This window comes from Myotis nattereri (genome assembly GCF_964212035.1).
Source record: "Myotis nattereri genome assembly, chromosome: 12".
Classification (NCBI taxonomy): domain Eukaryota; kingdom Metazoa; phylum Chordata; class Mammalia; order Chiroptera; family Vespertilionidae; genus Myotis; species Myotis nattereri.
In genome coordinates, this window is record NC_138087.1 from 54,662,200 (window position 1) to 54,681,374 (window position 19,175).

Sequence of the window (19,175 nt, forward strand, 5' to 3'; positions counted from 1 at the left end):
ATTACATAGAATGTGCAGAATAGGCAAATCTATAGTGACAGAAAGATCAGTGATTGTCAGGAGCTGGGGGAGTGACTGCTAATTAGTATCAATGTGTTGTTTTTTTCAACTCCCAGTATCATTTATTTTTCCTAGAATCCAGATATAATTAACTGTAGCAAGACAATGCTCAATACTATTTAAGCCTCACTTTAGGTTTTTTAAACTACGTCAGTATTTGTAAACAAAAATTTGACATACCAACAAATTTACTCAATATTGATGTAACTACAATATTTTATATGTAGCACATAGACTTTAATGTAACAGAATCTGGCCTTTATAAACTAGCTTACACACAAAGTAACTCTTTGCTTATCTGTCCTAATCTATTTAGTGTTATATCGACAGACCTCCTCCCATTGTTTTTAATATGTAAACAGATGATTCCTCCCCTTAAGACAAAATGAAAAAGAAACAGGAGTTCCCATTCAGAAAAAAAATTAACATAATTATCCAAATCTAAAGTATCAGCAAATATAACACCAGAAATAGATTATGGGCAACTCTTAGGTCTTTTACCTAAGCAGTATAAATGTGATTTAAACACGCAGGTTTCTCATTAAACTTTGTTTTAATTCTGTAGCTGATTTCAAAATTCTGTAGCTAATTTTTGGTCAAGTTGTTTCTATTAAAAAGTACTGATTTTAAAAACTAATAACTTTAAAATACACACTGGTCCACAAAACATTCTCCTTTCCTTGTGAAGGTATTTCAATGCACTGTAATCATTAACCAGTCTTTTATTATTAAACTTAAATGGTCAATTGATACCAGCACTATAGGCTACAAGCCAATATACATCAGCAGAGAAACTTAAGTTGGGAAACAGGCCAAGCCATAAAATTTGGGGACTTGCCACCACTTCCAAGGCTGTAAAACAGGGGTCCTCAAACTTTTTAAACGGGGGGCTAGTTCACTGTCCCTCAGACCATTGGAGGGCCGGACTATAGTTTAAAAAAAAGCTATGAACAAATTCCTATGCACACTGCACATATCTTATTTTGAAGTAAAAAAACAAAACAGGAACAAATACAATATCTGTATTTGCATGTGGCCCATGGGCCGTAGTTTGAGGACCCCTGCTATAGAAGAAAGACCCAAAAAATGGACTGGCCGTTTTTCTCCTTGCCTGACTCCTGGTTCCATCCCCAATCACACATAGATTAGTTAAAATTGAGTCAACTTTTAAGAAAAATCACTTTTATTCCCAAATCTGAGAAATGAGCCATGCCTGAAATTTAAGTGAGGACAATAAGCAAAGCATCAATATGTGTTTTGACAATGTGTTCAGAATAGCTAAGGAATTATTTTACCTGACTTGTATCGGGATAGAAGATCTGGTCTAGCCCTCACTGTTGGGTGACTCCTGAGCAAGTCATTTCTCCCACAGAGTTGGACTAGCTGTGCTCTATAAACCCTTTAATTCTGAGAGGGAGAGAAGGAGGGAACAAGAGAGGGAAGAAGGGAGAAGGGAAGGGATGGGGGACAAAGGGAGATAAGAGGAGAGAGAGAAAACGCACACATCCAAGCCATATATATTATCAGGCAGCGGATTCATATTTGTTTTTGCAAATCCAATACCCATTTGTTATACAAAGAAATGTCATAAGCTGTTTTAACATGCCATCTACCACTCTCCTCCCCAGAATGATGCCTAAGATCCTATTCAAAGCAATTGACCATCCAACTCCTGGTAGTCATTTTTTTTTTTAAATATATTCTTATTAATTTCAGAGAGGAAGGGAGAGGGAGAGAGAAATAGAAACATCAATGATGAGAGAGAATCATTGATCTGCTGCGTCCTGCACGCCCCCTACCGGGGATTGAGCCACAACCTGGGCATGTGCCCTTGACCGGAATCAAACCCAGGACCTTTGAGTTGGCAGGCCAACGCTCTATCCACTGAGCCAAATCAGCAAGGGCAACTCCTGGTAGTCTTCATCCCACTTATTCTGCTCTACATTTTCTTTAATCCACTGTGTTCATTGTTACATACTATATAATTTATCTATTACATTTGTTTTATTGTCTGCCTCCCCCAGTTAAGACTGTACACTCATGAAAAAAACAGGAATCTTTGTTTGATATCATGATGCGTTACGAAAGTGCCAATCAATACATATTATTTACTTACTGAATCAGTTGAAAAAATTATAAATAGTCACGAGATCCTAATCCATTGTCCCCATTTCCCAAGTACACACATGGTAGGCAAGAAAGAGAGGAGAGCATCTCTGAAAGTTCTTTGATCTACTGATTAAGTGACAAAATCCCTTAAACTTCTCTCTTCCCCTTCCCCAGGTATTTCAGGAAAAATCCCATTTTTAAAAGCACAAAATCAGCCTGGCTGGTATAGCTCAATGCTTGAAGATTGGCCCATTAATCAAGAGATCACTGGTTCGATTCCAGATCAGGGCACATGCCCAGATTTTGGGCCTGATCCCCAGCAGGTGGCAAGATGGAGGCATCAATTTCAGCGATGATTCCATCTCTCCATCCTTCTCCCTTCCTCTCTCTCTAAAAAAGCAATAAAAATACATTTAAAAGTATAAAATCAGTCATACAAAGATTCAGAAATTAGGAGGAAAATCTTTTTAAAGTAGTAAGTATCTGGCTGAGGTGGATAGAAACCTCATCTCCATACTAAACCAGGAGACAGAATTTGGCTTTCCCATTGTAAATGAACAAATGGATAGAGGCATATTATACTTAGCAGGGGAAAGAAAATTTAACCCCAAAATACTGTGATATTACTGACCTAAAGTGATTTTGCCTTTTCTCTCTATCATCACTTTTATTTTCAAATGCTTATTTCTAAAATTGTGGTATACAGAAGTTTATGGAGCCAACTATACAGTCTAGAGCAGCGGTTCTCAACCTGTGGGTCGCGACCCCTTTAGGGGTCGAACGACCCTTTCACAGGGGTTGCCTAAGACCATTGGAAAACACATATATAATTACATATTGTTTTTGTAATTAATCACTATGCTTTAATTATGTTCAATTTGTAACAATGAAAATACATCCTGCATATCAGATATTTACATTACGATTCATAACAGTAGCAACATTACAGTTATGAAGTAGCAACGAAAATAATTTTATGGTTGGGGGTCACCACAACATGAGGAACTGAATTAAAGGTTCGCAGCATTAGGAAGGTTGAGAACCACTGATCTAGAAGGTTCTTTCAGTGGCTTGCTTGTAAAAGAAGATAAAAGTTAAACCTATGCCTCTGGATTACTGTAATAATAAAGGAGATTCTAGAATGTTAAAAACATGCCACTCTCTTTGTAAACAGAATGAAATGTCTGAGCAAAGCTCACAAAGACAGAGAGATCAACACAGAATAAAGAAAGCTATTTGGAAAATCCCGGTGATCAACTAACTTCGTGTTTGAGCTCCAACAGGATGAGGGAGGAGGATCTTGATTAAAACAGCAGAGAAAAAGATCACCTGGATTGGTATGCCTGGAGAAGCTATAGAGAGTGATACACACTGCATAAAAGACATAGGAAATTGGAGAGAAGCTATTAGAAACTGATGATGGAAAAGACTGAGTTTAGGCCCATCAAACATCAGCAGCCAGATGTTCCAAACACAAAGCCCACATTAGCATCCACTGCAAGAGTTAGGCCATCAAGAGTGCTGATGAGTATTGGAATGCCCCCAAAAGATCAAGTTTCTTAGAGATTAAAAGAACAGAAGCAAAACACCAAAATGAAAAAAAAACCACCAGGTATTTTTGTTTGTTTTTGCATGAATCAGATAGGTTCCATTCTCAATCCTCAACATTTAAGGTGGGCTTGGGAAACAGAAAAAGAAAACACACAAAACAAAACAAAAACACCCACAAACAAACAAAGTAAGTATGAGAAGAAATTATAAGCTAACACAATCAACTACAAAAATGAACCTAATTGGAATGTCTAAGATATTTCAAATTGGAAACAGACACAAATTGCTGAGGGAGTTATCAGCTTTGGAGGACTTGTTCATGTATTAAAATAATCCATTCAGGCTGTGCAAGAAAAGAGGAAGCATGGTGACAGGGAGAGAGATATGGGTAAGGATATGGAGGGCTTGCCAAGAATCCAGCTGACAGTTTTATCCTCAAGTTTTCTGGAGCAGTTTAATCATCAGACACACAAACCAGCAAGGCCCTCTGCATTTCAAAACTCCACCGGCCTATGTCCAGCGTTAATCATGTGGATCCACATATAAGGGCAGCATGCATTTTCACCATGATAAACATCAACATGGACCTCACCTTGTCACTGTCATCATGACAAATGTGGTCGTGATGGATGGACTGGCACTGAAAAGAAGCACCAACACTACCTACAAGAGAAAGGGAGGAAAAGTTAAGATGGATAATTTCTAACATTTAAATTGCTTTCCCAAGTAAAAGTGCTTTTAAATCCATTATCCCATCTAATCCTCAACAACACTAGGATAAGGATTATTAGTGTAGTTTAACTCAGCACAACAAAACTCGGAGAGGCTGATTGCACAAAGTAGCAGTCAGTGAAGTGGCAGGTCTAAGACTAAAACCCTGTTATTCAAACTCCTAACTCACCACCTGCTACTATACTGAGGGGTTAGTTTTCAAAGTAAGTCCACCTAAGGCAAACTTCTTTTTAGGAAAAAAAGTATACTCCTTTCAGACTATACATACTAAAAAGAAAACTGACCCTACAAATTCTCAGCATATAAATAATACAATACACAATCAAATGATTTTAAATAGATTTTACTACTTTAAAAATATATATTATTTATATGCCCAACCATTTCTTCATTTGGAGAACTATCTCTTAATAATAATTGCTCTATGATAACAGTTACATTTCTAACCAACAGGAAAACAAATGATTATTTGAGAAATGATGGGAACTGACTAGTCATTTGAAAAGAGTTTTGGCTCCTACCTCACAGCACACAGAAAAACGGTAGCTCAAAGACCTACTGTCCCACTGACAGGTTACAGTTTCTAATGTGTAAATATTTAGATGAACCTTAGGTCATCCCCCTGCCATGCCTATGGACATTACAGTGACAAATAGCATATTTTATAAAATTTATGATGCCATCAATTCAGATGTCCAATTATTCCATATGCCATTGAGAAAGAATGCTGCCAACTAAACTTTGACACATTTCCTAATACCGAAAATGTTTATTTCATACTTACTGAAATTACTATTTTAGACTTGTTTAAAGGTTGATTTCTATTATATATTACTCATGTATTCATAAAAAGAAAATGAGAAAATAATTAAATTGGCAATAGCAGAAAAAATGAGAAAATTATTTTTTAAACTTCAAAGGATAAAAACTCCTTACTATATATAGGCTTACCAGTTAATTTCTTCAAATGTACAGATACTATAATCCCAGTGACAGTGACTGTTCCTAACCTACCCAGTATAAGGTGTTGTCTCCCAACTCACTTTGCATAACATTGATTATAAAACATTAAAAGGATTAAAATAAGAAAACAAATTCATCTCCAACACAGGAATAAGAATACTATATAAAATTGTAGCATAAAGTATATATATCTAGCAAAAATGACAGCATATGTAATAAAGTGTCACCATAATCTACTCATATTTACCTAAGAAAAGCCTGATCCCTTAACCTCAATAAAAGAAAATTTATCAACAAAGTATTAGGGGAAAAAACCACACAATTTTTAAAAGTTTGTTCACATCAAAAGAAGCTGGAAAAAACATTTAACACATATTATCAATTTCTATTTTTCAGAAATAACCTTATTAATAAGTGTTGCCACTGGGTAACAATTCTGGGAAGGATGGGGTGGGGAGGAGGTACAGTTGCCAAAAACATACAATATGGATAAGAGTTCCCTCCGGTACTGGAATCAGTTAACATCATATAACGTATTCCAAAACATGATTTAGAAAAAAGATTATGTAATAATGTCCTCAAATGTTGAAATATTCTGGGATACCAGAAGGACAAATCAAACCACAGCATAAACTATTATGTCAAAAATATGGTCGATGTGTTTCAAGGAGATAGTAAAAATTATACTTTCAGTCTCCTATTAATCTAGTATTATGTAATACTAAAGTTATACTGGTAAAAAGAACCCTAAGAATTGATGATTGTAAGTATGCATTAGATACTACCAAGAGGTATCAAAACAGACATTATTTTATTCTTACACAAAATCCTTGCATTTAACATATTATGTTACGTGTACTTCTATTGGACACAGTTTAAGAAAGATGAAATAGTGTTGGAAACAGTTTACATAATACCATCTAATGACTGTGGGAGAGAATTACTTGGGACCATCGCCAAAAACTTAAGATTTCATGAAAGCTGTAAAAATGATAATTACATTATTTAGCAATTTAGAAACTTCTGAGACTATTAAAAATAAATGAAAAGACATCCACATTTTTTTTAAAAAGAAACAACAAAAGAACCTAGACACTGACCTTACACCTTTCACAAGAATTAATTCAAAATAGATCATAGACCTGTGGCCCAGTGATTGAGTGTTAACCTATGAACTAGGAGGTCACAGTTTGATTCCTGGTCAGAGCACATATCCAGTTGCTGGCTCGACCCCCAGTGCAGGAGGCAGTGAATCAATGATTCTCTCTCATCATCGATGTTTTTCTCTCCCTTCTTCTTTCTGAAATCAATAAAAACCTATTGATCACAGGCCTAAATGTAAAACACAAAACTGCAAAACTTTTGGAAGATACCACAGAAGAAATATAAATGACCTTGGGCTTGATACTGAGTTTTTATTTATTTATTTAATATATATTTTTTATTGATTTCAGAGAGGAAGGGAAATAGAGAGATAGAAACATCAATGATGAGAGAGAATCATTGATTGGCTGCCTCCTACAAGTCCCCCACTGGGGGGGATCAAGCCCGCAACCCAGGCATGTGCCCATAGCCAGAATCGAACCTGGGACCCTTTAGTCCTCAGGCCAATGTCTATCCACTGAACCAAACTAGCGAAGGTGACAATGAGTTTTTAAATGCAAGATAAAAAGCATAATCCATAAAAGAAAAAAAATGATAAAATGGACTCCATTAAAATTTAAAACTTCTGCTCTGTGAAAGACACTGTTAAGAGAACGAAAAGACAAAGCTACAGACCAATTGAAAATATTTGCAAAATGCGTATCTCATAAAGGAAAGACTGGTATCCGAAAGTCTTTAAAGAACTCTTAATACTCAACAGTAAACCCTGACCAGTGTGGCTCAGTTGGTTGGAGCATCATCCTGTACACCAGTAGTAGTTCAATTCCTGGTCAGGGCATATGCCTGGGTTGCAGGTTTGATCCAGATCAATGTTTCAATCTCTCTCTCTCTCTCTCTCTCTCTCTCTCTCTCTCTCTCTCTCTCTCAAATCAATAAGAAAACTATAAAAAACATTTTAAAAAATCCTCAACAGTAAAAAAAATTCAACCCAATGTAAAAATGAGCAAGGTCTCTCTTTGACCCTTTGCCCTGAATATCAATCTTTTGCCACTAAGGGAAAGGCCCTTTGCTAGAAACAATGCAGAAGCATCCTAGAAGTGAATGAATGCACATAAGCACCAGCCTCTCTCTTCAGCAGTCCCTGCCCCATAAGACGAAGGGTATAGACAGAGAGCTCAAACTGAATTTCTGAAGAATGAAACACAGATTTTAGGCAGCTTTGGATAAGCTAATCAGAGAATGAAGTACCCAGCCACAAAAGAAGAAACTTTCTATACTAGAACAAAGGGGCCAATTTCTGAAACTTGACAGCAGCCAACCATATTACATTAAATGACAGTGTTTACAGGTGTTCAGCTTTTTTTTTTTTTTTAAATGCATTTTATAAAGTTATTATTCCTGCTCAAAACCTAATTTGGCACTCTATTCAAGGCATAAAGTTCATGTCTGAATCCTCTCCCATGATGAATGCTGACTGGCAGGTGCCAGGGGACAAAAGTGGCAGTATGCTTCCATGCAGACAAGGACTGCACTTCCACTTGGTGACCCGCTCAATGGTTTGTTCATACCAGTATTACAGTTCTCACGTTCTTAACCTGGGACCCAAGATTTACATAGGAATAAAACTGTATCTTTCTTTTCATTAACTTGAAACTAAAATGTAAAAACTCACTGTTATGAATATAGCAACAAACCACATTAGTACTGACAGTGACTGTGGCTTTGTCACTAATAAAAAAGTACACAGCAGGTCCTCGGGTTACGTCGGAGATCCATTCCTACGGCGCAACGTAACGCGATTTTTGCCAGAAGCCGAACCACCTACATAAGCAGCTACGTCACTCACATGGAGCACATGCACAGCAGTAATGAAGTGAAACAGTAAAAACAATTTAAAAGAAAGATAACAATTCCTGACCTTTACTTGTGGTAAATAAATAATAAAAAACATAAAGCACATATGTACATACATCGAAAAGTTGGAACTTTTTTTTTTAAATAAATGGGAGATGGCGACGTAACCACGAAACAATGTACGTTGAGTCCAACGTAACCCGAGGACTGTTTGTATATTTTTATATAGTATAGTTGCTGTAGGCATAATGAAATATCATTTACACTTATCACTACTATGAATTTACAATAACTATTGGACCCACTGTTAAAATGTTTTATTTAATGCATTAATAAAGATGCAAATATATTTTATCACAAATTAGTTTTTAATAGTTTGATAACTACATTCTAGTATAATTGGTTTCCTTTGTAATCTCATGTATTTTATTTTATGCAATTAAAAGTGTTCTCTTCCAAAGGGGTCTATAAACTTCATCTGTGTACTAAAGGAGTCCCCGATATACATTAAAAAATGGTTATACTTGAGGAAGCAGAAGATGCTGGGACCAAAGAAACAAACTAGATCAGCAGTACTGTAAGGACAAAGAGAGAATATCCTGGGAAGAGTCAGAAAAATGTGTGGAATTGAGGGAAGAGAATAGAAGTGAGGATTAAAGTCAGGGAATAGAGCCCAAAGTTTAAAACTAGGGAACATAAAGAGATCACGATTAAAACAGAGCAACTGCAAAGAGTATCAGTGAGTGATTTTGGTCCAGGAGGCAAAGTAGTGATGTAAAGCAGAGACACTATTTGTCATGTTCCCAGAGACAATTACACTGCAAAATACAATAATCAGTCCTGAATTTGAGATAAGGAAATGGTCTGGAAACAATTGTTTCTTTGTATTAAAATAAAAATTAAATATAAAAACTTGACTGTTTATTAAGTGTAAATACACATCAAATTAGACTAAGTTCTTGTGATTGAATCTGGCTAGAAATTTTGACTCCAGTCTCATCACTGTGACTAAACAGCATGATTTAGACACTCTTCCTCCATGCTGAGTGAGCCCTCTGCACAGCACATCACATCACACAATGCTTTGCTTCTTCTAGACCAAGAGCTACTTCAAAGCAGAAGCCACGACTTATATGGTGAATTCTTTTTACTTAAATACAAGGAAAAGGGTGATTCTTCATTGTAATACTGAAGCCTACATAAGCTCAACAGCTCTGGTTGACAGTGCTGGCAGGAAACCTTAAACTCATCAAGTCTATCTCTACCAGGTTACATCGAGCATATAACCAAGGTCCCCTGAGAGGAAATGACTTGCCCTGGGACATACAGAAACTTAATGGCAGAGCATGGGCAGAATAGGTCTTAAGGCCAAAGTCAGTGATCTACAACCCCCAAACCATCTTTCTGCCAACTACTAGATTTGTGTTCATTGTAATAAACCATATCAAAGTATTATGCAAGTGCAAATGCAAATTGAAATGACCAAATACAACAAAACCTTTCAAAGCAGACTTCTCAGAAGAATTGGATATTCTAGTTGATTTGAGTTTTCTGGTCTTTAATAACTGAACCCCACAATTATCAGGTAAAAGAACAAGAGGGAGGGAAAAAGCAAAATGAATTCTATTCCTGTCCCTAGACATATGCAGAGAGCGATTTTCTTTTTTGACACATCTGTGCTATTAAGTAGCCATAGTAAAGTACAACATGCACAGCCCTACTACTGAGTGCCTAGCTGTGTGGCAGTGTTCAAACCAATCTCTCTGGAATTCAGTTTCCGTATCTTTAAAATGAAAGACTAAATAATATAAGATCACTTCCAGCTCTGAACTTAGAGCATCTAGACCACTACACGTTTTCTTATAATTTGCAATGTTCTCTAGAAAGTGCCTACATCTCCACTCCCCCTCAAAGAAGTTCTGAGTATATGATTATCTCAGACTGAAAAAGACCTGAACGATAAACCAGTTATATAACATCCACTGATACCTGGATCTTTTCTACAACTGATGAATAATGGCTTTTTGGTGTCTAAAGGAACTGTTCCAAGATTTGCCACAGTTAAAAACATGTAGGGGCCCTACAACTGGGTGGAAGCAGTGGAGTTTACTAAACTAGATGGAAGAAGCTTTCTACACCCTTACAAGGAGTTCCAATTTAATATTCTATTTACCAATAGAGGCCTGGTGCACACATTTGTGCACAGGTGGGGTCCCTCTGGGTGGCCTGCAGGGATTGGGCTGGAACCCATAGTCCAACACCGCTGGCAGCTCCTAGCTGCTGCTCCCGCTCATCCTGGCCCCACTGTGCCTGCCGTGGACTCGTGCCCAGTAAGTCCTGATCGGGAGAGGCTTGTGCTGCCACAGCAGCGCTCGCCAGCCATGAGCCCTGCGTCTGTCACCCTCCCAAGAGGAGTGGCCTGTGGGATTGGGCTGAAACCGGCACTACAACAACCGCAGGGGTCCCGGATTGCGAGAGGGCACAGGCCAGGCTGAGGGACCCTACTGGTGCACAATCTGGCTGGGGAGGGACCGTGGGAGAGCTCCAGGGCATGTCTGGCCCATCTCCCTCAGTATCAATTAAATGGACCCCAGCAGCAAGCTAACCTTCGGGTCGGAGAATCTGCCTCCTGGTGGTCAGTGCATGTCATAGCGAGCAGTTGGGCAGCCTTAGCATACCATTAGCATATTACACTTCGATTGGTTGTTCAGTTGTTCTGCCGTTCAGTCTACTTGCATATTACCCTTTTATTATATAGGACTAGTGGCTGGCACGCAATATGGTGCGCAGTAGGCTGCCCACCACTTCTGTGGGAGCTGATCGGAGGGAGCTGCGCTGCTTCCACAGGAGCCGCGCCGCTTCCGCAGGAGGTGGGAATGAGCCGCTGGTGCCCGTGGGAGCCAAGAGCGAGCCACTTCCTTCCGCAGGAGCCAGGAGGGACCCATACCAATTCAGGAGCCAGCAGATGCCGCAGTGCACCAGCGGGAGCTGGCGGGAGGGAGCAATGCTGCTTCCACAGAAGCCACGCCACTTCTGCGGGAGGCAGGAGAGAGCTGAGCTGCCTGCGCCTGCGTGAGCCAGAAGGGAGCCACACCACTTCCACAGGAGCCGGAAGGGAGCCGCCTGCATCCGTGGGAGCCGGGAGGGACCTGCGCTGATTCCATGGGAGGGAGCTGCGCCGCTTCTGTGGGAGGTGGGAGGGAGCCGTCTCACTTCCGCAGGAGGCGGGAGCGAGCTGTGCAGCTTGGGGAGGCAGGAGGGAGCGGGGGAGGGGGGGGGGGCGCGGCAGGGACCTAGAGGTGCTCCATGCATGCGCAGCCTCAGTTGTTACTGTGACACTGTAATGGACAATTTGCATATTACCTCTTTTTATAGATAGATAGATAGATAGATGGTTTTGCTGTTCAAAGTAATTTTGGAAGCTCACTGACTTAAAGGCTGATCTAGGTCTTTCCCCCAAAAAGATAGTATGAAAATAAATATTAGTTCTTTTCACAAGAACCATACTACTGAATCTCCTCATGTATTTATATGCTATCATATACTGTTATGAGGTTGTCTTTTTTTTTGGTATTTGTTTATTGTGGTAAAATATACAGCACATAAAATTTACCATTTTATCATTTTTAAGTGTATAATTCAGTGACATCAATTATATTCACAATGTTGTACAACCATTACTACTATCTATATTCTAAAACTTTATCATTACCCCAAACAGAAACCCAATAACTATTAAGCAATAACTCCCCATTTCCGTTCCTTTATTTTTTAAAAAATCTTTACTGTTCAAAGTATTACATATGTTCATCTTTTCCCCCACTGGCCTCTTCTAGCCTGCTCCACTCCCTCCCCAGGCCTTCACCACCCTATAGTTTGTGTCCCTGGGTTATGCATATATGCATACAAGTTCTTTGGTTGATTTCTTCCAACTCACCCAACTGCCCCTGCCTTCCCTCTGTGATCAGATCCATTCCTTTATTTTTAATTACAGTCTCAAAGGACTTAATAATTTTCAAACTATGACATGCTGCCACCAGGTGGCAAGACAGTGTCATGGCTGCCCAAGATTGGGAATTGTTTTTAAAAAATAATCCAAGGTAGGTATGGGGGGAATTGTTTCAAAAATAATCCAAGGTATGCCCAGCAGATGTGGCATCAACCCAGGAACCAGGAAATCGCAGTTCGATTCCCAATTAGGGCACATGCCCAGGTTGCGGGCTTAATCCCTAGTAGGGGGTGTGAGGCAGTCAATCAATGATGTTTCTCTCTCACCAATGTTTCTATCTCTCTATCCCTCTCTCTTCCTCTCACTCTCTAAAATCAATTTTTATTTATTTTTAATTTTTATTTTTAAAATATATTTTATTGATTTTTTTACAGAAAGGAAGGGAGAGGGACAGAGAGTTAGAAACATCGATGGGAGAGAAACATCGATCAGCTGCCTTCTGCACACCTCCCACTGGGGATGTGCCTGCAACCAAGGTACTTGCCCTTGACCGGAATCGAACCTGGGACCTTTCAGTCCGCAGGCCGACACTCTATCCACTGAGCCAAACCGGTTAGGGCTAAAATCAATTTTTAAAAATCCAAGGTAGGTATGGGGAAAATAAGTGAAAATGTAGATGAAATAAAACTGTCATAATTTGGTAACTGTTGAACCTGGGTGATGGGTACATGGGAGTTCATTAGTCTAGTTTTTCTACATTTGTATATGTTTGACCTTTTCCAGAACAAGTATTAAAATTTTGCCTATAATGTTATAAACACTGTGTATAGATTTAATATTTTTAAACCACAGAAAACACTGGACACATCAGTACTGCACAAATACTGTAATTCTCAAGGTATTTTTAAAATGTGAGAAAACACTTTATGCATAATAAAAGTATCAATTATACATTAATTTTAAATCCTATAACTAGATAGCAGATTTCCAAGATTACATATTTATACTAGTTAACAAAAACTCTGTGTTGTATCCAAGTAAACCTCAGTCATTACAAATATGAAAAATCAAATTTATCAGTATTCAGCCCTCATATGTATGTAGAAATAAATTCATAGAGTAACTGCAATGCAGTATTGTACTTTATCTCAATTAAGCTTTTGTTTCTGCCAGGTGGTATGGCTCAGTGGTTGAATATCATCCCATGCACCAAGTCACTGCTTCAATTCCAGCGTCAGGGCACATGCCCGGGTTGTGGGCTTGATTCCCAGTAGGGGGTGTGCAGGAGGCAGCCCATGAATGATTCTCTCTTATCATGAATGTTTCTATCTCTCCCTCTCCCTCTCCTTCTTCCCTTCTCTCTGAAATCAATAAAAATATATTTTATAAAGGAAAAGAAGATTTTGTTTCTTTAATAATAAGTACAACTATACAAAGGACTCAACTCTCAACTATCTCCAATACAAGGAAGCTAAGGAGCAAATAAATAAGTTTACAACTGCACTTGTTTTCCTTAATCTTTTTTTCCCTTTCATAAATTGCCATTTGACCAGATCACAGAAAACTTAGGACACTAATTTTTAATTTTTCTAGCATCAGTAGGAAAAAACTCCACCTGGATGACATTTCTCCCTCTCCTTCTCCTTCTTCCTCGCCCCCCCCCCCCTTTCTTGAAAGAAAGAACCAAGAAACAAAGTCTGGAGATGCTCTATACAAGTGGTGATGGGCTACTAAAGCGGGGTGGGGTGGAGAAGAGTCACAATCATAAATAGCAGTATTTTGAGTGAACTCCAGTTCTTAATTCTAACACTTTGAACCAAAGAGAGACAGCCACCCTTCTCATTATGGCTACAAAAGAATGGAAACCTCACTCAATTTATCAGTTACGACAGGGCAAGCTGAGCAAGAGGCTATTATTTTAAGCTGATGCAAGAGGCTACTCATGGTCTGTTGGGAGCACCCATCCCAAGCACAGAATGAAGATGCATATGTGAAGATAGTCCACAGTTGCAGGTGGTTCTTAGGTCTTGGGCTTTTCCTGATTCTAAAGGATAAACTTGTCAGTTAAACACAGTTGGCCAATGTGGGCCTGCCAATGAATCATTCCCAGGTCTCTTTTGGCTTTATTCATTATCCTGAATTTCTACAAGATCTTTTACATTCTTATTTTCTTCAAAGGCATCTCTTATCCCCCTGATAACAGAAGTTCTATAACTGGAGGCACTGAAATGCTTCCTCTCTCGCAGCATAGCCCAGCATATATCTTAACTGTTGTGTGCGGCTGGAGGCTGCCATTTTGAAAAGAAAAAAAAGTGGGGTCCTCTTCACGGAGGTCAATGCTTAACCCAACCACAAAATTTTCAGCCTATGTAAAACCACAAATAAATAAAAAGCAGTGGGGCTTGGTCTTGCTAGTGGCTGGAGGCAGGCTGCTGCTGGATAAAATTTTCTTGATAAGAGCTAATCTAACAAATAATTTTTATTTCAATCATATTTACTGATAGTATTCCAAAATATGCATTCATCTGCTGTATAACTAATCTAAAAATTTTCATGACAGATAATCATCATTAATTATCAAACTCTAATGCTTGCTGCTGAATGCCAGGTTCTTGGTTATTCTCATCAATGATCTAGGCTCTGACTTTGCCAGTGAAATTGCCTCCCTTCCTGGGCTGAGGGTTTCTCTTAGCTTCTTCCTGTAATTCAGACTTTAACCTACTGGACTCACTGAGTATAATGAATGCCCACTGCTTCTCTGTTCCTGGCTAGCTCAAAATGCCCTAGAATTGCTATGTCCTACATTGAATCAGGTCTTTAAACCAATACACTGGGTTGTGTTGACCACTGTGTTGACCTATTTAATGGTGGATGTGCTTTAGAATAATCTATAATAATAAAAGGGTAATATGCTAATTAGATCAGATGTCCTTCTGGATGAAGCCGGGGCCGGAGTGAAGCCCAGGTTCTGGGTGCCTGTCAGCAGTTGGAGGGAAGCTGCCCGGTTCCTGGGTGCCTGCTGGCGGCCGGAGGGAAGCAGCCCAGATCCTGGGTGCCTGCCCAGGCCCGGCAGCCAGAGGAGGGAAGCCTGGGTCCCGGGTGCCTGCTGGCAACTGGAGGAAAGCGTGGGTCCTAGGTGCCGGAGGGAAGCCAGTGCTGGCAGCTAGGGGAAGGAAGGTCTACTCTTGCACAAATTTTCATGCATCAGGCCTCCAGTAAGATATAAGAATCTTAGTGAAAGTTCAACCTCCCTATTTTTTGAGATAAGTAAAGCACAGAAAGATTAAATGACCTGTCCAAGATCACAGGGTTTAGTGGCAGAAAAGATACTAATAGCCAGAACTGCTAGTTTCTACTCCAAATGCTTTTTGTACTACTTACATTAACACTCACATCCTGAAAGATTATCATACAACTTGGGGCCCAGCGCACAAATTCGTGCACCTTGAAAGAAACTGTGGGCCATGAGGCTGCGGTGGGCACAGGGGCAGATCTTGGCCCATCCTCCATGCCGCTGCCCGGCCTCTCCCACCACAGCCCCTGATCTCCTGTCTGCCAGCAGCCCTACTCCCACCGCTGCCGCTCCCACATGTTGATGGTGCCGGCCCTGCTTGCACCCGCTGACGGCGCAGAGAAATTGGAGCTGATGCCAGCAGTGGGTGTGAGTGGGGCTGGCGCCTTCAGCAGGTGAGAGTGGCGGCTGCTGCCTTGATCGCTGCTCAGGAGCAGGGGGAGGTGGAGAAGCCCTCAGGGGCGATTGGAGCCAGCAATCGCCACTTGCACCTGCTGACGGCGCCAAGCAATCAGGACTGGCACTGGGTGCTGGCAACTCCAGCACTGGCTGCGGGTGCGAGCGGAGCCATTGCCAGCAGCAGTTGCGAGAGGTAGCTGCCAGGCCCGATCGCCCCTCAGGAATAGGGGGAGGTGGAAAAGTCCTGAGGGGCAATTGGGGCCGGCAGCTGCTGACAGTGCTGAGCAATCGGGGCGGTGCCAGCAGCAGGTGCGAGTGCCCGGCAGGACCGCGGCACACGGGAGCAAAGAATTTTCAGTAACCACCCGAGGCTTGCCCCAATGACAGCAACTGGTGCCCTGCCTTAGTCTGGCTCTCCTGCTCACCTGCTCCACCATCCCGCCGCAGCCGATGCCCGCCATGTTCTGCGCTCTGCTGCCTGCTGCTGACACCCACCATGTTCCATGCACGCCCCCTGGTGGTCAGCACACATCATAGCGACTGGTTGTTTAATTGTTCTGCTGTTCGGTCTATTTGCATATTAGGGTTTATATATATAGACTAGAGGCCTGGTGCACAAAATTCGTGCAGGGAGATAGGGGTGTCCCTCAGCCCAGCCTGCACCCTCTCCAATCTGGGACCCCTCGGGGGATGTCCAACTACTGGTTTAGGCCTGATCCCTGCGGCCTAAACTGGCAGTCGGACATCCCTCTCACAATCTGGGACTGCTGGCTCCTAACTGCTCGCCTGCCTGTGTGGGGAGCCGATAGAGGATTAAGCCTTGAACTGACCTGTTGGCAAAGTCACAAACAAGTCCCAGCTTAGAGGGCACAGTCCTCTTAGCATATTTAGGCTTGACCTTAAGACACTCCCTAGATCTTATCTGGGAAGCTAATGGGCTGAGGGAAGTGCAGCAAGAACAAGAACAAAAACAAGTGAAACTCACAAAAACAGTGTAAACAAGTGAAACTCACAAGAACAGTGTAACTTTGGTAACCACTACCTTGTTTACCTCTGACTATAAAATAAAGGCTCAGTTTGCCTCGGGATCTTTTTCTGTGGCCTCAGCCAGGCACAGGAAGATCCACGGAGACTAAAGAGAGCTAGAGAGTTCTGAACATGCCTGCTTGTTTGCCCCTAACTGCTTCTGCCTGCCAGCCTGATCACCCCCTAACTGCTCCCCTGCTGGCCTGATTGATGCCTAACTGCTCCCCTGCTGGCCCGATCGCCCCCCAACTGCCCTCCCCTGCCTGCCTGGTCGCCCCTAACTGCCCTCCCCTGCAGGCCTGGTCGCCCCCAACTGCCCTCCCCTGCTGGCCATCTTGTGACGGCCATCTTGTGATGACGTGAGGGCGCTGCACAAGGGCACGAGGACCACCTAGACTTTTATTAGTATAGATAAGAGACAAGCTGATGAAACCATTAAAGAAGCCAAAATTTCCCTAAACTCTTTAAATTCACAGACACTGGTCCTTCCAGGAATAAGATCATGAAATCCTAAAATCTTATTTCTGCTAGGTGAACTTGTTTAGGTAGGACTAGCTTTATCACAGGTGCTGGCTGTTTTTCAGAACATGGATGCCCTGAACTCACAGGTATTAAATGCATTTAAACCACACATGAGATAAAACTATCTTGCAGAAACACACATAGCATACAGATAATGGTTTAAAGTAGTACATGCTTTAATCAGATTCTCCCTGACTGAATTTAAACTATTTAATTGCAACTGATCTATTAATTTTTAACTCTTTCCTACTGAGCTATAAGAGGACATGCATCTATCCTTTCAACAGAGCTCTCCTCATACCATGAGATTTTGAAAGTCAGCAAATGGGCAGACATTATTTACTTAAATAGTTTAAAAGTATTTGTTCAGAATAATTTTTAAGCTTTAGTGTACAAATTTTATGATCAGCCTTATTGATGTCAATCTTTAATGTACAGGTTCTCAAACTGCAGTCCACAGGCCCTAAACAAATTTATCAATGGACCTCAGGTCTATGAACTCACTAAACTGTACACAAAATTCTGCGTGCATGTGCATACATGCATATGTTAGGAGAGAAGATCTGTGGCTTTATCAGATCAGAATCACTGCTTTTAGTAAAATAGAGTTTTCAGGCAAGGCAGATTACTGCTGGCTGCAACATGCTAAACAACAAAGGTCATGGATTTGCTCTCTTCTCACACACCAACCCTTCTGGAATGCAGAACCGCAACAGGGTAACAATCCTAAGAGAACAGAAGTTCCCTGGTTGCAAGACTGGGAAAGAAACCCACTATATATATATATATACTAAGTCCACATTTGAGCTCCTAACCAGAGAGCTTCAAGATAAGAAGGCACCGTGGTTGGGTGACTTGGTTGGAGCGTAATCCCATACACCAAATGGTTTCAGGTCCCATTCCTGGTCAGGGCACATACACAGGTTGTGGGTTTGGTCCCAGTTGGGACAAATACGAGAAACAACCAATTGATGTTTCTCTTTCACATCGATGTTTCTCTCTTTCCTTTTCTCTTCCTCTCTCTAAAATCAATAAATGTATTCTTGGGTGAGGATTTAAAAAAAAAAAAGAAAAAAGAAAGCAAGATTGTGTTCCATGGCCACACACTAAAAAGACAGGGGGAAGGGTAGAGTCAAGATGGGAAAGTCCGTAAAATCAAGGGACTTCCAGGATCCATAAACTAGCAAAAACCATCCCTGAAATTACTTTATCTCAATTAGTACTACCATCTCTTAGGGTTAAATTTATTAACCTGTGTTAAGTTATTAACTCTTTTTACTTGTCCAAAAGAAAACCTCTCTGTCAAACATCAGTGATGGGGAATTGCCCTCATTTTGGTACTCTGAGTATTTAGTATTTTGAGGATAAATCCATTATCATAGCTTTATAAGCTTTGATCACAGAGCTTTTTTTAGTGTTTTCCAAAAAAAGAAGAATTCCTTTATATTTTACACACTGGATGCATGAGAGAGAGAGTGTGCGTTGTGTGTGTGTACACATACTCCATCATATACAGACCACATAAAACATTAACTAAAAACACTGTGTGTTGCTTACACAGAAATCCTCCTTTCCTTCTACTACCACTAAATACTGTTCACTTTAGAGGTTTGT

General features: G+C 40.6%; 1 protein-coding gene and 1 pseudogene across 2 annotated transcripts in view; both read right to left on the minus strand.

Moving 5' to 3' along the window:
* The window catches only part of RNF38 (ring finger protein 38), a gene marked incomplete at its 5' end in the record, with an annotated part of 110,286 nt that overhangs the window by 61,448 nt on the left and 29,663 nt on the right, over nt 1–19,175 (minus strand). The window contains one exon of the mRNA XM_081102927.1: nt 4,313–4,383. Within this exon, the coding sequence (XP_080959053.1) occupies nt 4,313–4,383 (71 nt within the window). The remainder of the gene's footprint in view (nt 1–4,312; nt 4,384–19,175) is intronic.
* On the minus strand, nt 14,343–14,617 carry LOC308527578 (LYR motif-containing protein 4-like; annotated as a pseudogene). Its single transcript has one exon. The product of its transcript is annotated as an LYR motif-containing protein 4-like (transcript).